Genomic DNA, 17,012 nt, shown 5'->3' with positions numbered 1-17,012 from the left:
ATGTGATTTGACAGGACTGTCAACCAACTGATTTTCTGACATTCCCTTACACCTCTAACAATGATGCATTTTTGGGGTTTTACCACCCAACTGTCATATGGATGAAAAACAAGTTTGACTCAACTGACCACGAATGAAACTATAGTAATTCCTTCTTTGATAATTCTGTAAGAGGCACAGTTCTGAATCAAGAATTCACAGAGGTAGGGATTTTCCAGAGCAAGGTATACTGCACGTCAAGCAAGAAGAGGAAGACACTTTCTTACGAATGACACACGACTTTATTGAACATACACACAAATTAGTCTAGCCCACCTATGCACGAAAAATCATATAGTCACACAATTAATGACTTGGATGTAAAATAGCCCGCGACCCGAGTGGGGAAAATCAGCTCAGATAATGGATAGATGTAAAATTTTTGAAAATTCAAAAAGTAGAACGCTGCATGTGAGATGGGACTGTGTTTAGCACAAGGAGCTGATTTCACTCTTGCTGCAGCCCCACTTGCAACAGGCATTGGACAGTCCCACCACAACATCCCGTCCTTTTCTATCTGCACTTCGGAGAGCCTCCAAGACCTCTTCCGAGATAGGCGAGCGAGCCGAGCGGCTGAATCCAGCGGCGACAGATGCCACATCAAATGTCGGGTCCTTCCATACGTTGGATTGTGCAGGATCCTGCTCACTGGCCATTTGAGGGAAAGGATTTGGATTCCATTGGTCAAAAGCCTCATCTCCAATAAGAGCTGATATGAAGAGAAATTACAACTTCTTTTAGAATGAATAATTTTATAGACGATTTACTTCACTTTACAGGCAGTCTTACCTGCATCTCCAATGCTTCTCCTCCAGCGAGAGCCACCACAGGTAAAAATGACAGCACGTATAAATTCTCTACCGCACAGTTTCATTCCATAGAAAGAGGTATGGGCTTCACTCGGCCGTACCTTGCCTACCAGTGCCACCAAGAAACACAGTGTCAAGAGTGCTGCCTTCCACATGTTCCTCAAAAATCTGCTGTCGTTGTCTCACTGTGCAGAAAAGGTCTCAACAAACCCAAATGAGGTACCTATTTGCTGACTGTTTCATTTTGGACATCTTATATAGGCCTCAGTTTCTCAGAAAAGCACCTTTGGTCTTTGTCACATCCAAAGATAAGAGCTGAGACCTTTTGGGGAAACAATGCACATCCAGTAACAGAAAAGTTCTGGGAATATAGCAAATGATGCCACAGGTGACGTCAACAGAGCTCTCTGCAATCTAATCACCTGTGACCTTTTATTTGGCCTTTCTGCCCTCACTATTGTTTTTGTGCTTTGTGTGACACACAACAATATCTCAGTCATGGCATCTTCTCAACAAGAAATTGAATAGAGATCACTTTCTCATCAATTTAGGTTGCTCAACATCTCTGGTAAATCTTGTTTGGTCTGTCTGTTATGCACAGACATGAATGCTCATACACGCATTCTACATTGTTGCATGGTCTAAAGAATTACAATCCTATCCTGAAACTTTAATTAAAGTGTAGTAAACAATATGATACAAACTTACTTTTAATATATTATGTACAAATATTTGGGAGTGCATTCCCGCCCTTGAAGTGTGAAATTATGCAACATAGTAATGTTTTTGTTCGCTGCCCATTTCCGAAAATTCGTCTACTAGCAAACAGCTCTGAATTTTGCCAAATTGTGATCAATTCGCGTTTGGCAGTGTGTTCACTGCATGCGCCAAATATATGCATCTGACAAGAGTAATTCCATGGCTAAGTCATGTAGTGTTAATGAGTGAAATGCTTTCATTGTCTCTCATGCTCTGAGCTGTTCATATTCACACTTTTAGAGCAAGTCGACAATATCCCTTAGCCTTGCGCCTGGTCACCATGGTAACAAAAGCCATTCTAATGTTGTCTTACCTCACAATGATGGCAGAGTGAGCTGTGGCTCATTTAAGAAAACCAAATAATTTCAACTGGGGTATTAAAATGGATGCTAAGTGTGATATTAATCTTCGTCCTTTGTTTATCTTGATGAATGCATGTTGTAGAACTTTTATTTGTGGAAACTGTTTTAAATTTTGGAGAAAAAAATGGGTTCGCTTCATGGGCAAAATGAGCAGAGGCTACACCACAGGATGCAAATCACTCGGATGTATGGATGGGTGGATTGATGGATGACATCTAACGTCTGTGGTCATGAAGTCCTTTGAACGTCTCATACTGGACTGGCAATGAGTATCACAGGACCCCTGCTGAACTCTCTGCTGTTTGTGTTCCAAGCAAACAGGTGGGTGGATGATGTAGTCAACACAAAGTTGCATTTTACCCTTGATCACCTCAATGATGCAGGGACCGACAGGAGGATCGTTTGGACTTTAGCTCTGCATTCAGGAGCATCATTCCTGACCTCCGTTCCTCTGAGCTCCTCCAGCTCAGCGTCTCTCTTGCTATCCTCAGGAGGATTTACAGCTTCCTAACAAGCAAGGACACAGCGAGTGAGGCTGGGGAAAACTATTTCATCCACATGCACCATCATTACCGGGGCCCCCAAAGGAAGTGTCCTTTCTCTGCTCCTCTTTTCTCTTTTCGCCAATGGCTGTGCCTCAATGTGCAGCTGTCAAATTCCTGAAGTTTCCAGACAGCAGCACAGCCATCGACGTCATCAACAATGGCAACGAGTCTGCATAGTAGCGCTTCAATGTGGCCAACACAATCTGGAGGCGAACACGCTCAAGCCTGTAGAGGTGATCTTGGACTTTAGAAAACATTCTTTGCCACAGATGCCCCCATGCTGTCCAATTGCCCCGTGTCAACCATTGAGAATTTAAGTTCCTAGGAATGTCAGTCTCTCAGTACCTGAAGTGGAAGGCTAACTCCATCCTCAAAAAGGCTCAAACGAGGACATCCTTCCTGTAGCTGTTGAGGAAGCATGGTCTGAAACAATTCAATAGATAGATAGATAGATAGATAGATAGATAGATAGATAGATAGATAGATAGATAGATAGATAGATAGATAGATAGATAGATAGATAGATAGTCATAAAAGATAATTGGATGGTTTTAGTTTGCCCAAGTCAAGCATTGAAAACAACATTACAAAACAAACCTGCAAAGGGTTGGTGTTGCCAATGCATCAGGGATTTGATGCAGCTAAGTATAAGGAGGTCTTATCAAGATTTCTATACTCAATTTTTTCACGTTTACCCATTTCAGTATTTATGTTTACCTAGAATTCGAATTGTTTTGTTGTAAAATAATGCTGTCTTCTAAGATGTGCATCAAATACAAGACACTGCAATACATGGAAATTAAAGATTGTCTGTTAATCCCTTGGCTCATATTCATCATTTGATTTCAAACCTAAAAGTCTCCAGCAAAATTTAAGGAATATGCCTCATAATTACAATATTTTTGGAGGGAAGTGTATAAAAATTTCACACGGGCACCAGGAGAACCTGCAAACTCCACGCAGTATGGCCTGAGCTGAATTTAAAATCTGATCCTTGAGTGTGTGGGAGATGCGCTAACAATATGCACCACTATGCTGTATTAAAATGTTACATTGTTTTAAAAACTATCTTAACCTACTAAAATAGCAGAACAATAAATAGGAGTCAATAAGTACACGCTGTTTGTTGTTTTGCTGAGAATGACACTTTTTTAGGTGTTATTCGAATTTGTTAAAACTATGTCAGTGAAATTAATCGAATTTTTATTCGTGATGTTGAAATAAGTATTTCTTTTCAGTTGGCATAAGAAAGTGAAGACACAATAATGATCCCGATGAGTTAGACTTTCATTCCACCTCCGAGGGAATCTCGACGCCAACATGCGAGTCTTCACAGAAACTCAGTTTTAGTCTCAGTAGTCATGAGACGCTTGGCCCCGGTGAGAGTGACAGACAGTGGCGATTGTCCATTAAGAGACGAGTATTGTTCGTGACGTGTGGACTACATCCCAAGTGGTCCAATCAACATATAGTAGGGAGCGGGGTTTAGGCAAGAGGCTAGCAACAGTTGCCCCGGTGAAGGCAAGGCGCCATAGTCACGGTAGTCCTGGCGACAAGAACCAAGCAACGGGAGTCAACAACAACCCGAATGTAAGGGGAAAACTTAGCACTAAAAAGGATAATACCGGGGGAAAACAGAGGTGAACTCCTCAAAATGAGCTTGTTTTATTATTTCGTGCTCCCTAAAGTTGCATGGCTGTTTTTGTTTGTGTATTCATTTGTGTTTGCTGAAAGTGCTCGAGCATGTCGGTGATGAAATTGGTTGCTAGCTTTTTTACGTGCGCAGGCGGTTGTTATGGCGATGTCAGATCTCTGATCGGAACACAAGATGGCGGGTGCGTTTTAACGCTTGTGACTACCCTACTTTCACCCCGACTATTGTATTCACTTTTCGTGGAGTGTCACGTTTAACTTCGAACACAATTGGCTTCTAGTCGTCTTCGTGTCCTGGTCGAAGAATTACAGGCACGCTGGCGTTGGTTTCTAGTCGACAGCTTCGGCAGCTCAAGCGCACATGAAGCTTACTATCTGACACGAGCTGCTAGCTGGGCAAGCTATTACTCTCGCTAACTCAACATACCTTCAAGCAAGCAGAGCTATGTTACAACCCCACACATATTATCCACTTTTTTGAATCGCATCCCCGCTCTAAACGTGCGTATTTGGGAGATATGTCCTAGATACTCATTCAAACCACTTAGGAAAAGTTTTTGTTGCGACACTTTCACTCCCGTGACTCGACGTGGTGGGGGATCATCTACGCGTCGTGTTTACCGTGTGGGTGCACACCGGAGTGCTTGATAATAAGTTGTGTTGGTGTAAAGTCCTGAATGGATGGGTCCACTAATTGTGCATGTGAATCTAGTCTTAGCTACAGAGGTGATAATGTTACAATAGATATTAATTTGGCTATCAAAAACTGGAATTAGTAGTTAGTGAATGTTACAGTTCGCATGAATAGCCATTGCTAACATTATTACAATTGAAAATGAATTGTTGCCTGTTGGTTGCTTGATTTTTATACATTTGCGGTGGACTGTAGCTCTAAAAGTTCAATAATATTGCTCGGCGTTAGAGATAAAACCTTACTTCCTCTACTGACACACTCGCGCGCACGCACGCAGACTATGGCAATAACACAAGTGGATATGACGTCAAAGACATGTTTATAGGATATTCGCTATTGAGATCCGTCTCCCTCTCTCAATCAACAGAAGTAGCGCCTGAAAGCATTGGTTGCCATGGCAACTTCTGGATACTCGGAAGACCTCCAGCCTCAGCAGACCAACACGGCAACCATAGCAACGCCGGCTTCCACCACACCCTCTTCCACCAAGACAGGAGCACACTTCCTGGCCGGACTACCACTCACCTCTGGGAGCATTGCATCAGCCAACCAATCAGCCAAAAGTGGACAGGATGCACTTTCTTCCCAAGCCCCACCTACCCAGACTCAGAGCCAGAAGGCAGCTGTTCTAGCAGCTTCCACACAGCACTACATAAGCCCTGAAATCCAGCACACAGTGGCCCAGAAGAATGGTCAGAGCACCTCACCCCAGTACATCATAGTGACGGTTACAGGTAAGCGACATGTGTCAAACTATCGAATACTTAACACACATATTCATTGTGTAGCTCGCACAATCATTATGAGTACTCTTTAGGTCTTAGTTGTTGACCAGAATGCACTGTTTTAAAGAAATGCATTGGTCTACACCACCTTTTTCAAACAGAGCTATTTTTGGTGGACTGAATCATAACGAGGGCTATCAGTTTGATATGCACACGTTTGAGAAAAAAACCCACTTTGCTTAAATTAACTTATTGTTCTTATAAATTAATGATACAATCTTCATCTTTGGAAAGACACTGATCCTGTCAATGATTCTCACAATAACGCTCAACAATCATTTAAGATAAGATAAGATAAGATATCATTTATTTGTCCCATACTGGGGAAATTCAGATTCAGATTCAGATTTACAGTCTACAGCAGCAAGATTGTGGGTAGAAAGAAGAAAGAAGAAAAACAAAGTGTTTGCATTCACAAAATAAATGTTACAGTTTCAATGTACCCCGTTCAAGGTCAGAAACAGGGAAATGTCATTATTCAACACTATATTTCTATAAATCTTTTTCAGTGGTCTCTTCCTCAACTTTCCGAGAACATCACAATGTCTCATCATTGGTTAGCTAATTTTAGATCAGACTTGCAGGCTACTCATGTGGTCCTTGGGGGGTGACCTGGAGACCCCTGCTCTTTACAAAGTGCTTAGGACCAAAATTTGTGGCAAGTTATGTCGCAAAAACAATTCACTGGAATAATAATGAAAGAGAACTCTTTTATTGTGGGTAAAATACAATTCTCATCTCCTATGTAGATCCTGCTCTGTCTTTCCTAAAGATGATGTGTTGTTATTTTTATACAGCGTTTAGTGTCACCACGGTTTCAGCCAATTTTAATGATGCCAGTAGTTACTTTTAAATTCATAGCAAATCAGTCAGTGCTGTAAATAAGGATAATGCGATACGACAATTGCAAGCACAGAAATGCAGGAACCACCAAAGCAAAAGGGTTAACTAATTATTTTCCTGCCATTATCTAACCATTTTAATTTGTGGTCATGGTGTTTCGTCAGCTCTGCGTTTAGGAATTATTACCATCGTCAGCACACTAAGTAATATTTTGTGTGTGTGTTGTTTGGGTGGGTGTGTGTGTGTGTGTGTGTGTGTGTGTGTGTGTGTGTGTGTGTGTGTGTGTGTGTGTGTGTGTGTGGAGGAGCAGACCACAATAATGTGATGCATGTGGTTGCTAGGTTACATTGTACTCAATGTGAGGGGTGGAATGCAGCTTCTTTTTGAGTTTGCTGGAGAGTTAGTGTGATCATAATGTAGCTAATGAAATAGCAGCCGTTCCCAATTACTAACAAGGAAATGTGCAACCATGGCAACATAAGTTGGCTATTAATGTTGCAAATAAGTGTTTTTCTGGCTGTGAGTTCTGAATTAATGTAAACTGTTCCCCTTTCAGTGAAAAGTATGATGTTTTATATATAGTAATGGTAAATGTCAAACAAAATATTTGGCATTTTGAAAATCTGCTCTTAACCAGAAGAGAATGAAAGAGGCCTTAGGAAAGTCTTTTTCTGGATATTTATTTTCGGTCTGTGTGTTCGTGGATATTTTTGCCTGCTAGTGTCAAGTAACACAGTATACTCTCAACCACAAAGTCACACGTTAGGGCAGGTGGGCGGGGGGGGTTGTGTGCGAAGGCCTATTCAATCATCTTGATAACCACTAGAACTTATTAGACACAGTATCTATCATTTGCGGGAGAATGAATCATTTTCACCACAATGCTTCCATCAATCTGTTTGTGATGAAAGGCTGCTTTACATTTGGCTGTAGTATAAACATACGTAGCCTGTCTTAAAAAGACTGAATAAAACAAGGGAGTGTTCATGAGTACATTTTGGAATGTCCTATCTGACGGTAAGGTGAGTACGTGTGTTGTGCAAATTTTTGTCGTTGGACAATAATCAAGCGGGGACGTCAAGGTGGCCCATTCACAGTCCCTCCTAGCATTTCATAGTTCATGATCTGTCTACAGCTGTGCTTTCATTTCAGATGTATTGACAAGTTAGAAGCAGGAGAACATCTATCACATCTATCAGCCACTCACTGAGAAGAGTAGTAGCAGAGAGAGACAGAGAGAGAGGGAGAGAGTCCATTTGGTTGGTACAATCACTGCCCTCACAGGAAAGTTATAAAGGTTTGTTCCACAAGTCACAAGATGCAGCTCAGCTCAGCGAGGTGTCTCGGCGGGACATCTAGGTCGTAACATTGACAACTTTGTTTATCAGCGATTTGTATTTTACATTCAAAATGAGTCAGCGGTTGCTTTGTCAACTTGGAGAAGTACAAGCGTCACGTTGCAGTAAGCCAAATTGAGAAATCCATTTGTCAAAAAGGAAGTGCCTAAGCCTTCCCTGCACATGTTGTCCATCATCTTGTAGCCAACATCCCTCGTATGTCTCGTTTTCCCTCTCGCATTTGATATGCATGTTTACAAGATGGAGGGATTTCTCTCCATCTGGGGAGATTAGCTGTCCGAGGCTGTCGTCCCCTCCACAAGATTTAAAGCAGAGACGAGTGCATTTGTGTCACTTTCTCCCCCGCTGAACCAAAAAACACACATGGGATGTTCTACAGTGGCTTTCAGTACAATTTGCAAGACGCATGTCGTGAGTTGTCACATTGTGCGTGCATGACTTTTTTTGCTGCTCTGTCAAGTCTCTCTTTCTCACTCTACTTGTTTGGTGCCCCAGAGGGTTCTGCTCACTCCAATGACAGTTTGTCAGAATCAAGCTCACCAGCCCCAGGTGTGCCTACTCAGGTGGTCCAGCCAGTGCAGACCACCACTCAGGTAAGACATCGTTCTCTACTCGAAGGGGTTCACGATCGCCACGCTAGTTTCATGCTGACGTCGTGACTGTTTTCACCAGCAGAGGTCAGTGTTGCAGACGGTGCTGCAGGCCGGTAAGAGGATTCAGTCAGGACACGTCAACAACCTGCAATCGGCACACATCAACCAAGAGGTAAAGACAAACATCGAACAAGAATTATTCCATCGCCATTATAATTATCTTATGTAGCGAAACATTTGCAGTAGAACCACCAACGTTGAACATCTGTTCTTTGATGCTGGTTGCTATATTCAAAACAGTTTTCCTTAGGAAGGCATCTAAATTCTCTTAATTTCTTCCAGGCTTATTTGTCACAGTACTTTGGAGGTTGCACTGTATATTTATTCTGCTGGACCTTACTCACAAAGGTGTTGCAGTGTTGCTAGTAACTAAAATGAAAGGAAAGTAACCATACTCGGTTTTAAGTCTTTTGCTAATGGAGCTAGATAAACAAGAACTGAGTGATAATCAGGAGTTGGACAAGCAAACGTCCAACTGCTAGCCCCCAAGGTGCCTTGAAATGTTTATGAACACCACTCCACCCCCAGTAGAGAACGTCAGGATGTGCGTTAGTAACCGGCCTGTTACTGTTGTTTCGATAGTTTCCTGTTTATGCCATGTGAAAGCAATTGCAAAGCTTTGGGACGTTTGATAATACATAATCGAGGAGACGGATTGTAATAATTAACTGCCGCCTCGATTAAAAAAAAGAATTTGGCTTTCTAATAAAGTATGAAATGAAAATAAACATTTCCACTTAGTTATTAGCAGCGGGTCACCTCTCTGAGTGGTTGTTCACCTACATGCTACATACAAAACTATTCATCATTGGTATCACATAATTACAATAACAACCGAATTAACCCCAGCTCGTTTACCTGCTGTAATAAATATTGAAGAATTCAATAAAATAACCTGATTGTTTCAAGCTGAGTGTATTCAACAAATGTTTTTTAAAACCTTTTTGTCCATCCATATTGTGATTTGTTGCTCTACTTTATTAAGATATTTCACGCCACACTTCATGAATTTGTCTCATGCTGGAAATCCAGCAAGTCCGCAGAAACAGTGTAATGCATCATCAGCTATGTAGCTTTTCTATTGACAATTGATTGTTCACTGCTTTTTCAGATGCAGTGTGGGCAACATCGAATGCATTATATACATCATTACACATACAAACAGCACTACACACTGACGCACTCACAATATTGTATAGGGCACTATAGTAGAGGGGAGAGGCACTGATCGCAGTGTCCTAATTGATGCCGAGTTTGTGTTGTTGTGAAATTTGCAGGTCAGGTCAAAATTAGCAGGTCAGGTCACTTCTCCTCTTCCCTTGTTTTGTTTCAAGGTGGAGCAGGTGTACTCCAGCCAGGTGCAGTACGTGGAAAGTGGAGGCGCCGACAATGCTTTCAACACATCAGCAATGTGAGAGACAAGGACGTTTCCATGTTTGCATGTTTCATCTTTCAGAGCCTTCCAGTAACAAATCTTTGCGTCTCCCTCCAGCCGGCCGAGCAGCTACTCTTTCTCCGACTCACCCCTCTACTCTCAAACCCCTCCCGCCTCCTCCTCCTCCAACTTCTACGAGGCCACATCTAGCTCGGAGTCCGACATCAGCGGCTCCGTCACCTCGCAGCCTCTCTCCTCGTCTGTGGGAGCAGCAGCTGCCACAAGTGGGGGCACCTCCGCGAGTGGGGGCGGTTATGTCATTCAGGGGGCTTATTTGTTAGGAGGGGGGGCGGGAACAACAGGAGGAGGAGGAGGTCAGAGCTACTCCAGCCCAAATTCACGTGCCCCTCCGGCCACTGTGAGTACTCCAGCTTAATGTGATTTAGCGGTCAGATAATTAATTTTTCCCTGCACAATTTGGCACACAATACCCCACATTTCTTAGATTGTATTTTAAATACATTTGTCATGTTGTCCAAATGGGGTGTTGCGTGTGGAGCTCTGAGGAAAAAGGAAATCCATTCATTTGATTTGAAAATGATCCCATAATATAACAAAATGTGGAAAAAAATGTGATTGCTTTCTGGATGCGCGGGATATCCGTGGCTATGGCGGAACGTGACCGTGGTAGCTGTGCTCTTCAGGTGCAGTGGCTGTGTGACAACTACGAAGGTGCAGAGGGGGTGAGTTTGCCTCGCTGCACCCTGTATTACCACTACCTGCTACACTGCCAGGAGCAAAAGCTGGAACCGGTCAATGCCGCCTCCTTTGGCAAACTCATCAGGTCTGTCTTCATGGGCCTTCGCACTCGAAGGCTTGGGACTCGGTATGTGCACAATGCTCAAGGTTGTAATCGTCTTGCGCACCACCCCGTCGTAAGCTTTGACACACGTGTTTCAGGGGGAACTCAAAGTACCACTACTATGGACTCAGGATCAAATCTGGCTCCCCTCTGCTTAGACTGATGGATGAACAGCAGCACATGGCAATGCGGCAGCAGCCATTTTCACAGAAAAACAGGTATCCTTGTAGGCTTTTATACAAAGAGGCACGCCAGTAACTGACTGACCCTTGTCATTGTTCTGACCTGGGTGTGTTCTGTCCAAAAGGATAAAGGCAGTTCAGAAAACAGAGGGGATCACCAATGGGACATCAGGGGGGGCATCACAGCAGCAGGCAGGAGTGGTTTGTGATATTTCGGCTCAGGTGCAGCACTATCAGCAGTTCCTGGGTGAGGAACTGGCACATAGAATTGAATGTGTATGAGGGATGCCCCGATCACGCTTTGTCATCCGAATCTGAGTCTTTGGTTTGAAGTATCTGCTGATACCGAGTCCTGATCCGATACTTTTAGGCAATGTATTGAGGACAAAAAAAAGAGCGTGTATCAGCGATTATTAATTTATATGGTATTATTTCGACTATTCCACTAGATCAGTGCCAATAGCATCAAAATAAACTCAAAGTTCTCTATTTTTTTAAATTTTTTTTTTTGTTGTTCGGAAAATGAATAAAACCGATCTGTTTCAGCCGATACTGCATCAGTTGAAAATACGTGATCGGCCATGATTTCCGATCACATGATTGGATCGGGGACATCCCTAATGTGTTCAATGGTGTTTTGCATATGATTGTATTTCCGCCCACACCCCAAAATAAAATTTAAATGAAGAGAATATACTGTACAGTGGTGACTACAGTGTGTCCTCCATCTTGTGTAGAAGCATCACGTCCGTTGCCTGATTTTGTTGACATGAATGTGCAAGCGCGCAACCTACCTGATGGGATCCTGCCTGAACACCTCAAGGCCTTTCAGACACTCTACAGGGAACACTGTGAGGTAGGCAATTGACAAGCCAACATATCTTGTTTTTGTCTTTGTCACTTAATATCAAACATGAGCGTTCAGGCTTTATTTGAAATGTATCTATTTTGATATTGCTGTACATCCGTTGATACAGAAGAAGGAAGGCGGTTGTGAATTGCACTCATGTATATATACATATATAAAGTTACTGACCTGTTTTTCTTTTTTTAATCTTGAACTTAAAACATACATTAAAAAATGTAAACTAATAAACTTGCTCCAAAAACGAAGTTAAAACTAGCGGAATTAAATTAAAAACAAACTATCATGAAATCTCCTAGATTCTTCGATAGTTCCTGAAGACAGGGCATGATGTTAAACTCTTCGCAACCCCTGCGCTTTCCCTACTCAGGTTGCCATCTTGCTACATGTTAGCATAAGAACTGCAAGCACATTAGCATTTCATCAGTGCTCATTTAAAGTAATACCTGAATACAAGATATGCTGTTAAATAAAATCCTCACCAACTCACCTAGGTCGCTCTATCCTGCTATATGTTAGCGTGGCATGTTAGTAATTTGGCAATTCTCGTAGCCTATCTCAACATGTCTAACTTTTCCAAGGATCGCAAGGCTCACATTCGACAGTTCACTTCAGTTTTCAGCGTTTCAGTTTAGCGTCAGCTTCAAATGCAGATTTGACAGCAAGATCTGCTGACCTCTTCTATCCTTTTTTTTTTTTCCATTCCTTGCCAATAGGCCGTTCTAGATGTAATGGTGAACCTCCAGTTCACTCTTGTGGAGACACTTTGGAAGTCCTTCTGGAGGTTCAGCCAAGGCAGTGACCCCGAAACACTCAACCTGTGAGTATCAAAAGCTAAATACCTTGACCCGCCACCACCTCCACTATAACAATCACAAATTTTGCCCTTCCAGTCACCACGAGTCGGAGAAACGTCTGCCAAAATCGTGCCTTGTGCTGCTGTGTAAGTTTGAGCCCGTACTACACTGGACGAGAGCGTGTGACAACCTGCTCTATCAGACGCTGGTGGAAATCCTCATCCCCGATGTGCTCCGACCCATCCCCAGTAAGGATTCAGGAGATGAAAAAGGTGCACAAAGTAAGTCCGATTTGGTGAATTTTAACACCTTTGTTTGCTCCGCAGGTGCCTTAACTCAGGCCATCCGTAATTTTGCGAAGAGTCTGGAGAGCTGGCTATCCGGCGCCATGATGAACATCCCAGAAGAGATGGTCCGCATTAAGGTTTGTGTGCAATGACATACTTTCCACTGATAGCCAAAGTACTTGCACTCTGTACTTAAATAGCCTCACTTTTTTATTAGCTTACATAATACTCGCACTGAGCACAAGAAAATAAATGATGTTGTCACATGTAATTATTAAAGAAAAAACGTAATAATAAATAATGCACCTTTAAAAAAAAAACACCCTCAAATAGCTGTTTTCTTCTCTTGTGTTTAACAAGGTCCCCCGTTTTGCTGGTATCTTGTACTATCAGAGTAAATAATGTGAATGAATAAAAAAAATTCAAAACATACCAATAGTGTGAATGCTTTTAAATTTAGGTTAAAAACGATTCTCCCTTCCTATACTTATGATTTAAGTCTTTCAGAGTAGTTTTAAAATAATGTTTTTGAAAATGTTGTTCCTGCACGATACGCTGTTTTTCTCCTTTTACCATTTTTTAAAAAAACAACTCTTTATATTGGTAAGCATCGAAACAATGTGAAGAATTTTCATTTCTTATCACCCCCCTGCATAATAACCCCTCTCAATTGGGGATCTTTTTTTTTTTGAGGCGGTGTGGCAAAAAATGAGTATTATTCATAGGATTTTATAGTAAGTTGCATTGCCCTGACTAATATGCTGTCAAAACAACGTGTTTCCATAATTTTGCCAGTACTGTGAACTTCACGCAAACGGCAACTCTTTGAATGATTCTTGAAGCTGACAAAAGTATTAAATTAAATAAGGTCATGGTTGGTAAATATTTTGCCTCAGCCAATCTCTTATCGTCATTGCTCTCGATTCATGTTGCTCCATGTCTTATTCCTCAATTAAGATCACAACCGGAGTTGATTTTCTATTCTCTTTCTATTTTATGTGATGTCATCATCGAAGCAAGTTCAAAAAAGTCAGGAGTAAAATTTAGAGCAGTTGATTACAGATGTCTGAAAATGTACCATTTTGTGTTGCGCATACCGCGTCACCCCCTTAGGTGGTGTGCGTGGGCTCTTTCTCCCAAACGCTGCGTCGCTATACCAGCTTGAACCACCTGGCACAGGCAGCCCGCGCCGTCCTCCAGAACTCGGCTCAGATCAACCAGATGCTCTCTGACCTCAACCGTGTGGATTTCACCAATGTTCAGGTCCGCTGAGCGGCAAGCCGCTCGGAAGAACACAAGCTAAGCGTCACGTCACGGAACCTAATCGGCCTGTCTCCCCCTGCCTCGCCCCTAACAGGAACAAGCGTCGTGGGTGTGTCAGTGTGAGGACCGCATCGTCCAGCGGCTTGAGCAAGACTTTAAAATGACCCTGCAGCAGCAGAACTCCTTGGAGCAGTGGGCCTCCTGGCTGGATGGCGTCGTCTCTCAGGTGCTCAAACCTTATGAGGCCAACCCCGTTGCTCTGCCCAAGGCCGCCAAGGTCTTTCTGCTCAACTGGTCCTTCTACAGGTGAGAGGTTGCTGGCCAGACATTATTTGTCTTGCAGTGTGTTAAAAGTCTAAACACGTCTTGGGACCCACTAGTTCGATGGTCATTCGAGACCTGACCCTGCGCAGCGCAGCCAGCTTCGGATCCTTTCACCTCATCCGCTTGCTGTACGACGAGTACATGTACTACCTGATCGAGCACAGAGTGGCTCAGGCCAAAGGAGAGACTCCAGTTGCCGTCATGGGAGAAGTGAGTGTCTGAAAATGGGGAAATAACATTCAACACTCACAAAAAGTTGGGGATATTCTGCTTTCAAGGTTTGCTCAAACTTGTCTGATTTGAAGCGTTCCTCTTCTGTGTTGTAGTTTGCCAGCACAGTCAAGAGCCGATCCACTCCGGACCTGGAAAAAGGTAACATCAGCACACTTGGTGCTACTGGCCATAACGTCTTCTTTTAGCAGTCCTCTTGACGCCTCGCCGTCTCTTCTCCATCAGATGAGGAAGATGAGGACGAAGATGAGGAGAGCGAGGAGGAGAGCGCAGATCTGGTCTTGCAGTCCAGCTCTCTGAGCATGCTGGAAGACAAGGAGCTGTTGGAGCCGCCCACCAAGCAGCCCAGGACCGATTTAAGCCTGCACACTCTGACAGACACACACAACACACCGTCTTAGAGGAAAACACACACACACACACACACACACACACACACACACATACACACACACACACACATGCCCACACTTTGCTTTGACGCCATCAATTCATCCCATCCCTTACCCACTGTCATGTGCACTGCTCTGAATTGCTCCAAGATACTTTGGTGTTGAGTGTGTTTGTCCAGTGTGAGCATTTATAAGAAAACGGGAGCGCCATTTATGCCAATGATGTAGTCTTTGCTCTCTGTGTTGGCATTTTGTTTCTATTTTGTCATGTATTCATGGATGATCCCCGTGCCTTCCCGGAACAGTCAGTGTCCAGCCCTGCACAAACGCCACATATTTACCTGATAGACTACACACTCAAGACATTTCCACGAGTCTCCCTTGCCCTGCCTTAAGCGCTAACCAGATGATGTGGAAAAATTGTCCTTGTGATGTCTAAAATCACTTGCATTGCCTTTTAAGCAATGTCTATGCAGGGTTTTTTTTTTTGATCAAGATGATTGGATTGTGTGAGGTCACTAATGGCAACTGGTTATGGATGCCATATTTGATTTACTTTCCGTACGTCCTTTTTCATTTGGCCAACTGAAACTGATACGCTGTGCCTTTGAGAGATTGCTAGCCTAACTGAGCTTGTATTCTATATCGTGTGTATTGTTGCATTTATATGGGGGTTCCGTAGCCTTGTTTTCATCACCTTTGGTAGCTATTAAAAATTATGTGAGCCATGTGATGGGGCTGCCAACTTTGCTGTTTGTAGTCTCTCCTTTGCCTATCCTTCCCTATTCATGTCCTTCACCAGATCACATACCAAGTAGTCACTTTTTCATGCAAACAAAGACAAACCATCACCCATGATAAAAGGCAACTTGAATAAGATTGATTCATAAGCACATGCGCCCTTGTACCCACGGTTACCAGTGTATTAACTTGATCAACCGGTTTAATCTGTACAGTGTTTTGTAGTGTTAAAAGTTTATTTTTCATCCTCGTGTCATATATTCAAATTGTATAGTGTTTGACCATAAAATGCCTTGGGATACATGTGGTATGCCTACAAAGTACTAAGCCAATTTTCATGTAATGATGGACCAGGCCTGGAGATGTGCAGAACTTTAAAACTGACCCTTTACAAAGAGCACATTGTACAAGTTAGCTCAATCAGGATTGGTTATTTTATCAGGATTTCATGATCAATTATTTTCCGAGATCGTTTTGTAAAACAGTTGGCGCGTTTGTTGTGCAGGCAGAAAGCCACAGCAAAAAAAAAAAAAAAGTTAAAAATGAGATAGTTGTGTTATTGTTCATGTACTGTAATGTGGATTCTACCTTTAAAGCTTATGCTGCTGTACCTTTCAACAAGAGGTTCTCTTGATAGCCCTCTTTAAGAACATTGTACAATCTGTGATCTTTGTAGCTTTATTGTCATTGACTACGAGGTTGTGATTGCGTTCAAATGTGTGCATATTTTGTTTACAGCAAGAGACTCCCAACCAGTGTGCCGTGGAACACTGGTGCGCGAAAGAGATCAGCAGGCTTGATGCGTGAAGTTCCCTTATTTCACCTAATTTGTCTGAAATTTATGACAAATATCTCATCATTCTACTATCTGTGCCAGTGACAGAAGCAGAGAACTTAAATGCTCTTCCATTAGATGGTAGGACTAAGTTACGGCTTTCTGCAAGTATGATTTAGCTTGGTGTTTATCAGGCCCAGACTTCACACACTGAGTAAGTCAATTCGAGAGTAAATTTAGACAAGATCATTTTCAGTATTCATATTTTTGTTCGGTGGTGTGCCATGAGATTTTTCCAATGTAAAATGGGTGCCTTGGCTTAATAAAGTTTGGAAACCCCTCATTTCTGCATTCTAAGACACATTTTGTACTTGTGTGAACATTACTAAAATTGAAAAAAAAAAAAAACACCAAATAC

General features: G+C 42.5%; 2 protein-coding genes across 8 annotated transcripts; one reads left to right on the top strand and one right to left on the bottom strand.

Moving 5' to 3' along the window:
- Positions 1-258: 258 nt before the first annotated feature.
- rln3b (relaxin 3b) lies at positions 259-3,891 on the bottom strand. The gene is made up of 2 exons (XM_019889329.1): positions 829-3,891; positions 259-748 (listed from the first exon to the last, which is right to left on the bottom strand). The coding sequence occupies exons 1-2, from the start codon at positions 1,001-1,003 to the stop codon at positions 468-470; spliced, it is 456 nt and encodes a 151-aa protein (XP_019744888.1). The 5' UTR covers positions 1,004-3,891; the 3' UTR covers positions 259-467.
- Positions 3,892-3,987: 96 nt separating this feature from the next.
- Positions 3,988-16,937, top strand: rfx1b (regulatory factor X, 1b (influences HLA class II expression)). Of its 7 annotated transcripts, none has more exons than XM_019889240.1 (19): positions 3,988-4,104; positions 5,229-5,595; positions 8,343-8,440; positions 8,520-8,612; positions 9,835-9,911; positions 9,993-10,293; positions 10,580-10,761; positions 10,836-10,955; positions 11,045-11,166; positions 11,657-11,775; positions 12,501-12,604; positions 12,678-12,829; positions 12,908-13,005; positions 13,982-14,131; positions 14,226-14,437; positions 14,512-14,665; positions 14,782-14,827; positions 14,912-15,093; positions 15,132-16,937. In XM_019889240.1, the coding sequence occupies exons 2-18, from the start codon at positions 5,256-5,258 to the stop codon at positions 15,085-15,087; spliced, it is 2,544 nt and encodes an 847-aa protein (XP_019744799.1). In that variant the 5' UTR covers positions 3,988-4,104; positions 5,229-5,255; the 3' UTR covers positions 15,088-15,093; positions 15,132-16,937. The 7 variants fall into 7 exon arrangements, with proteins under 7 accessions (XP_019744799.1, XP_019744797.1, XP_019744801.1 ...); XM_019889238.1 differs by having other exon boundaries at positions 14,912-15,115; positions 15,150-16,937; XM_019889242.1 differs by having other exon boundaries at positions 8,523-8,612; positions 14,912-16,937.
- Positions 16,938-17,012: the final 75 nt, after the last annotated feature.

Source organism: Hippocampus comes, unplaced genomic scaffold (genome assembly GCF_001891065.2).
Source record: "Hippocampus comes isolate QL1 unplaced genomic scaffold, H_comes_QL1_v1.1 scaffold86, whole genome shotgun sequence".
Taxonomy (NCBI): domain Eukaryota; kingdom Metazoa; phylum Chordata; class Actinopteri; order Syngnathiformes; family Syngnathidae; genus Hippocampus; species Hippocampus comes.
Note: the sequence above shows the minus strand (reverse complement) of the source record. Positions and strands in the feature narration are given on the sequence as shown.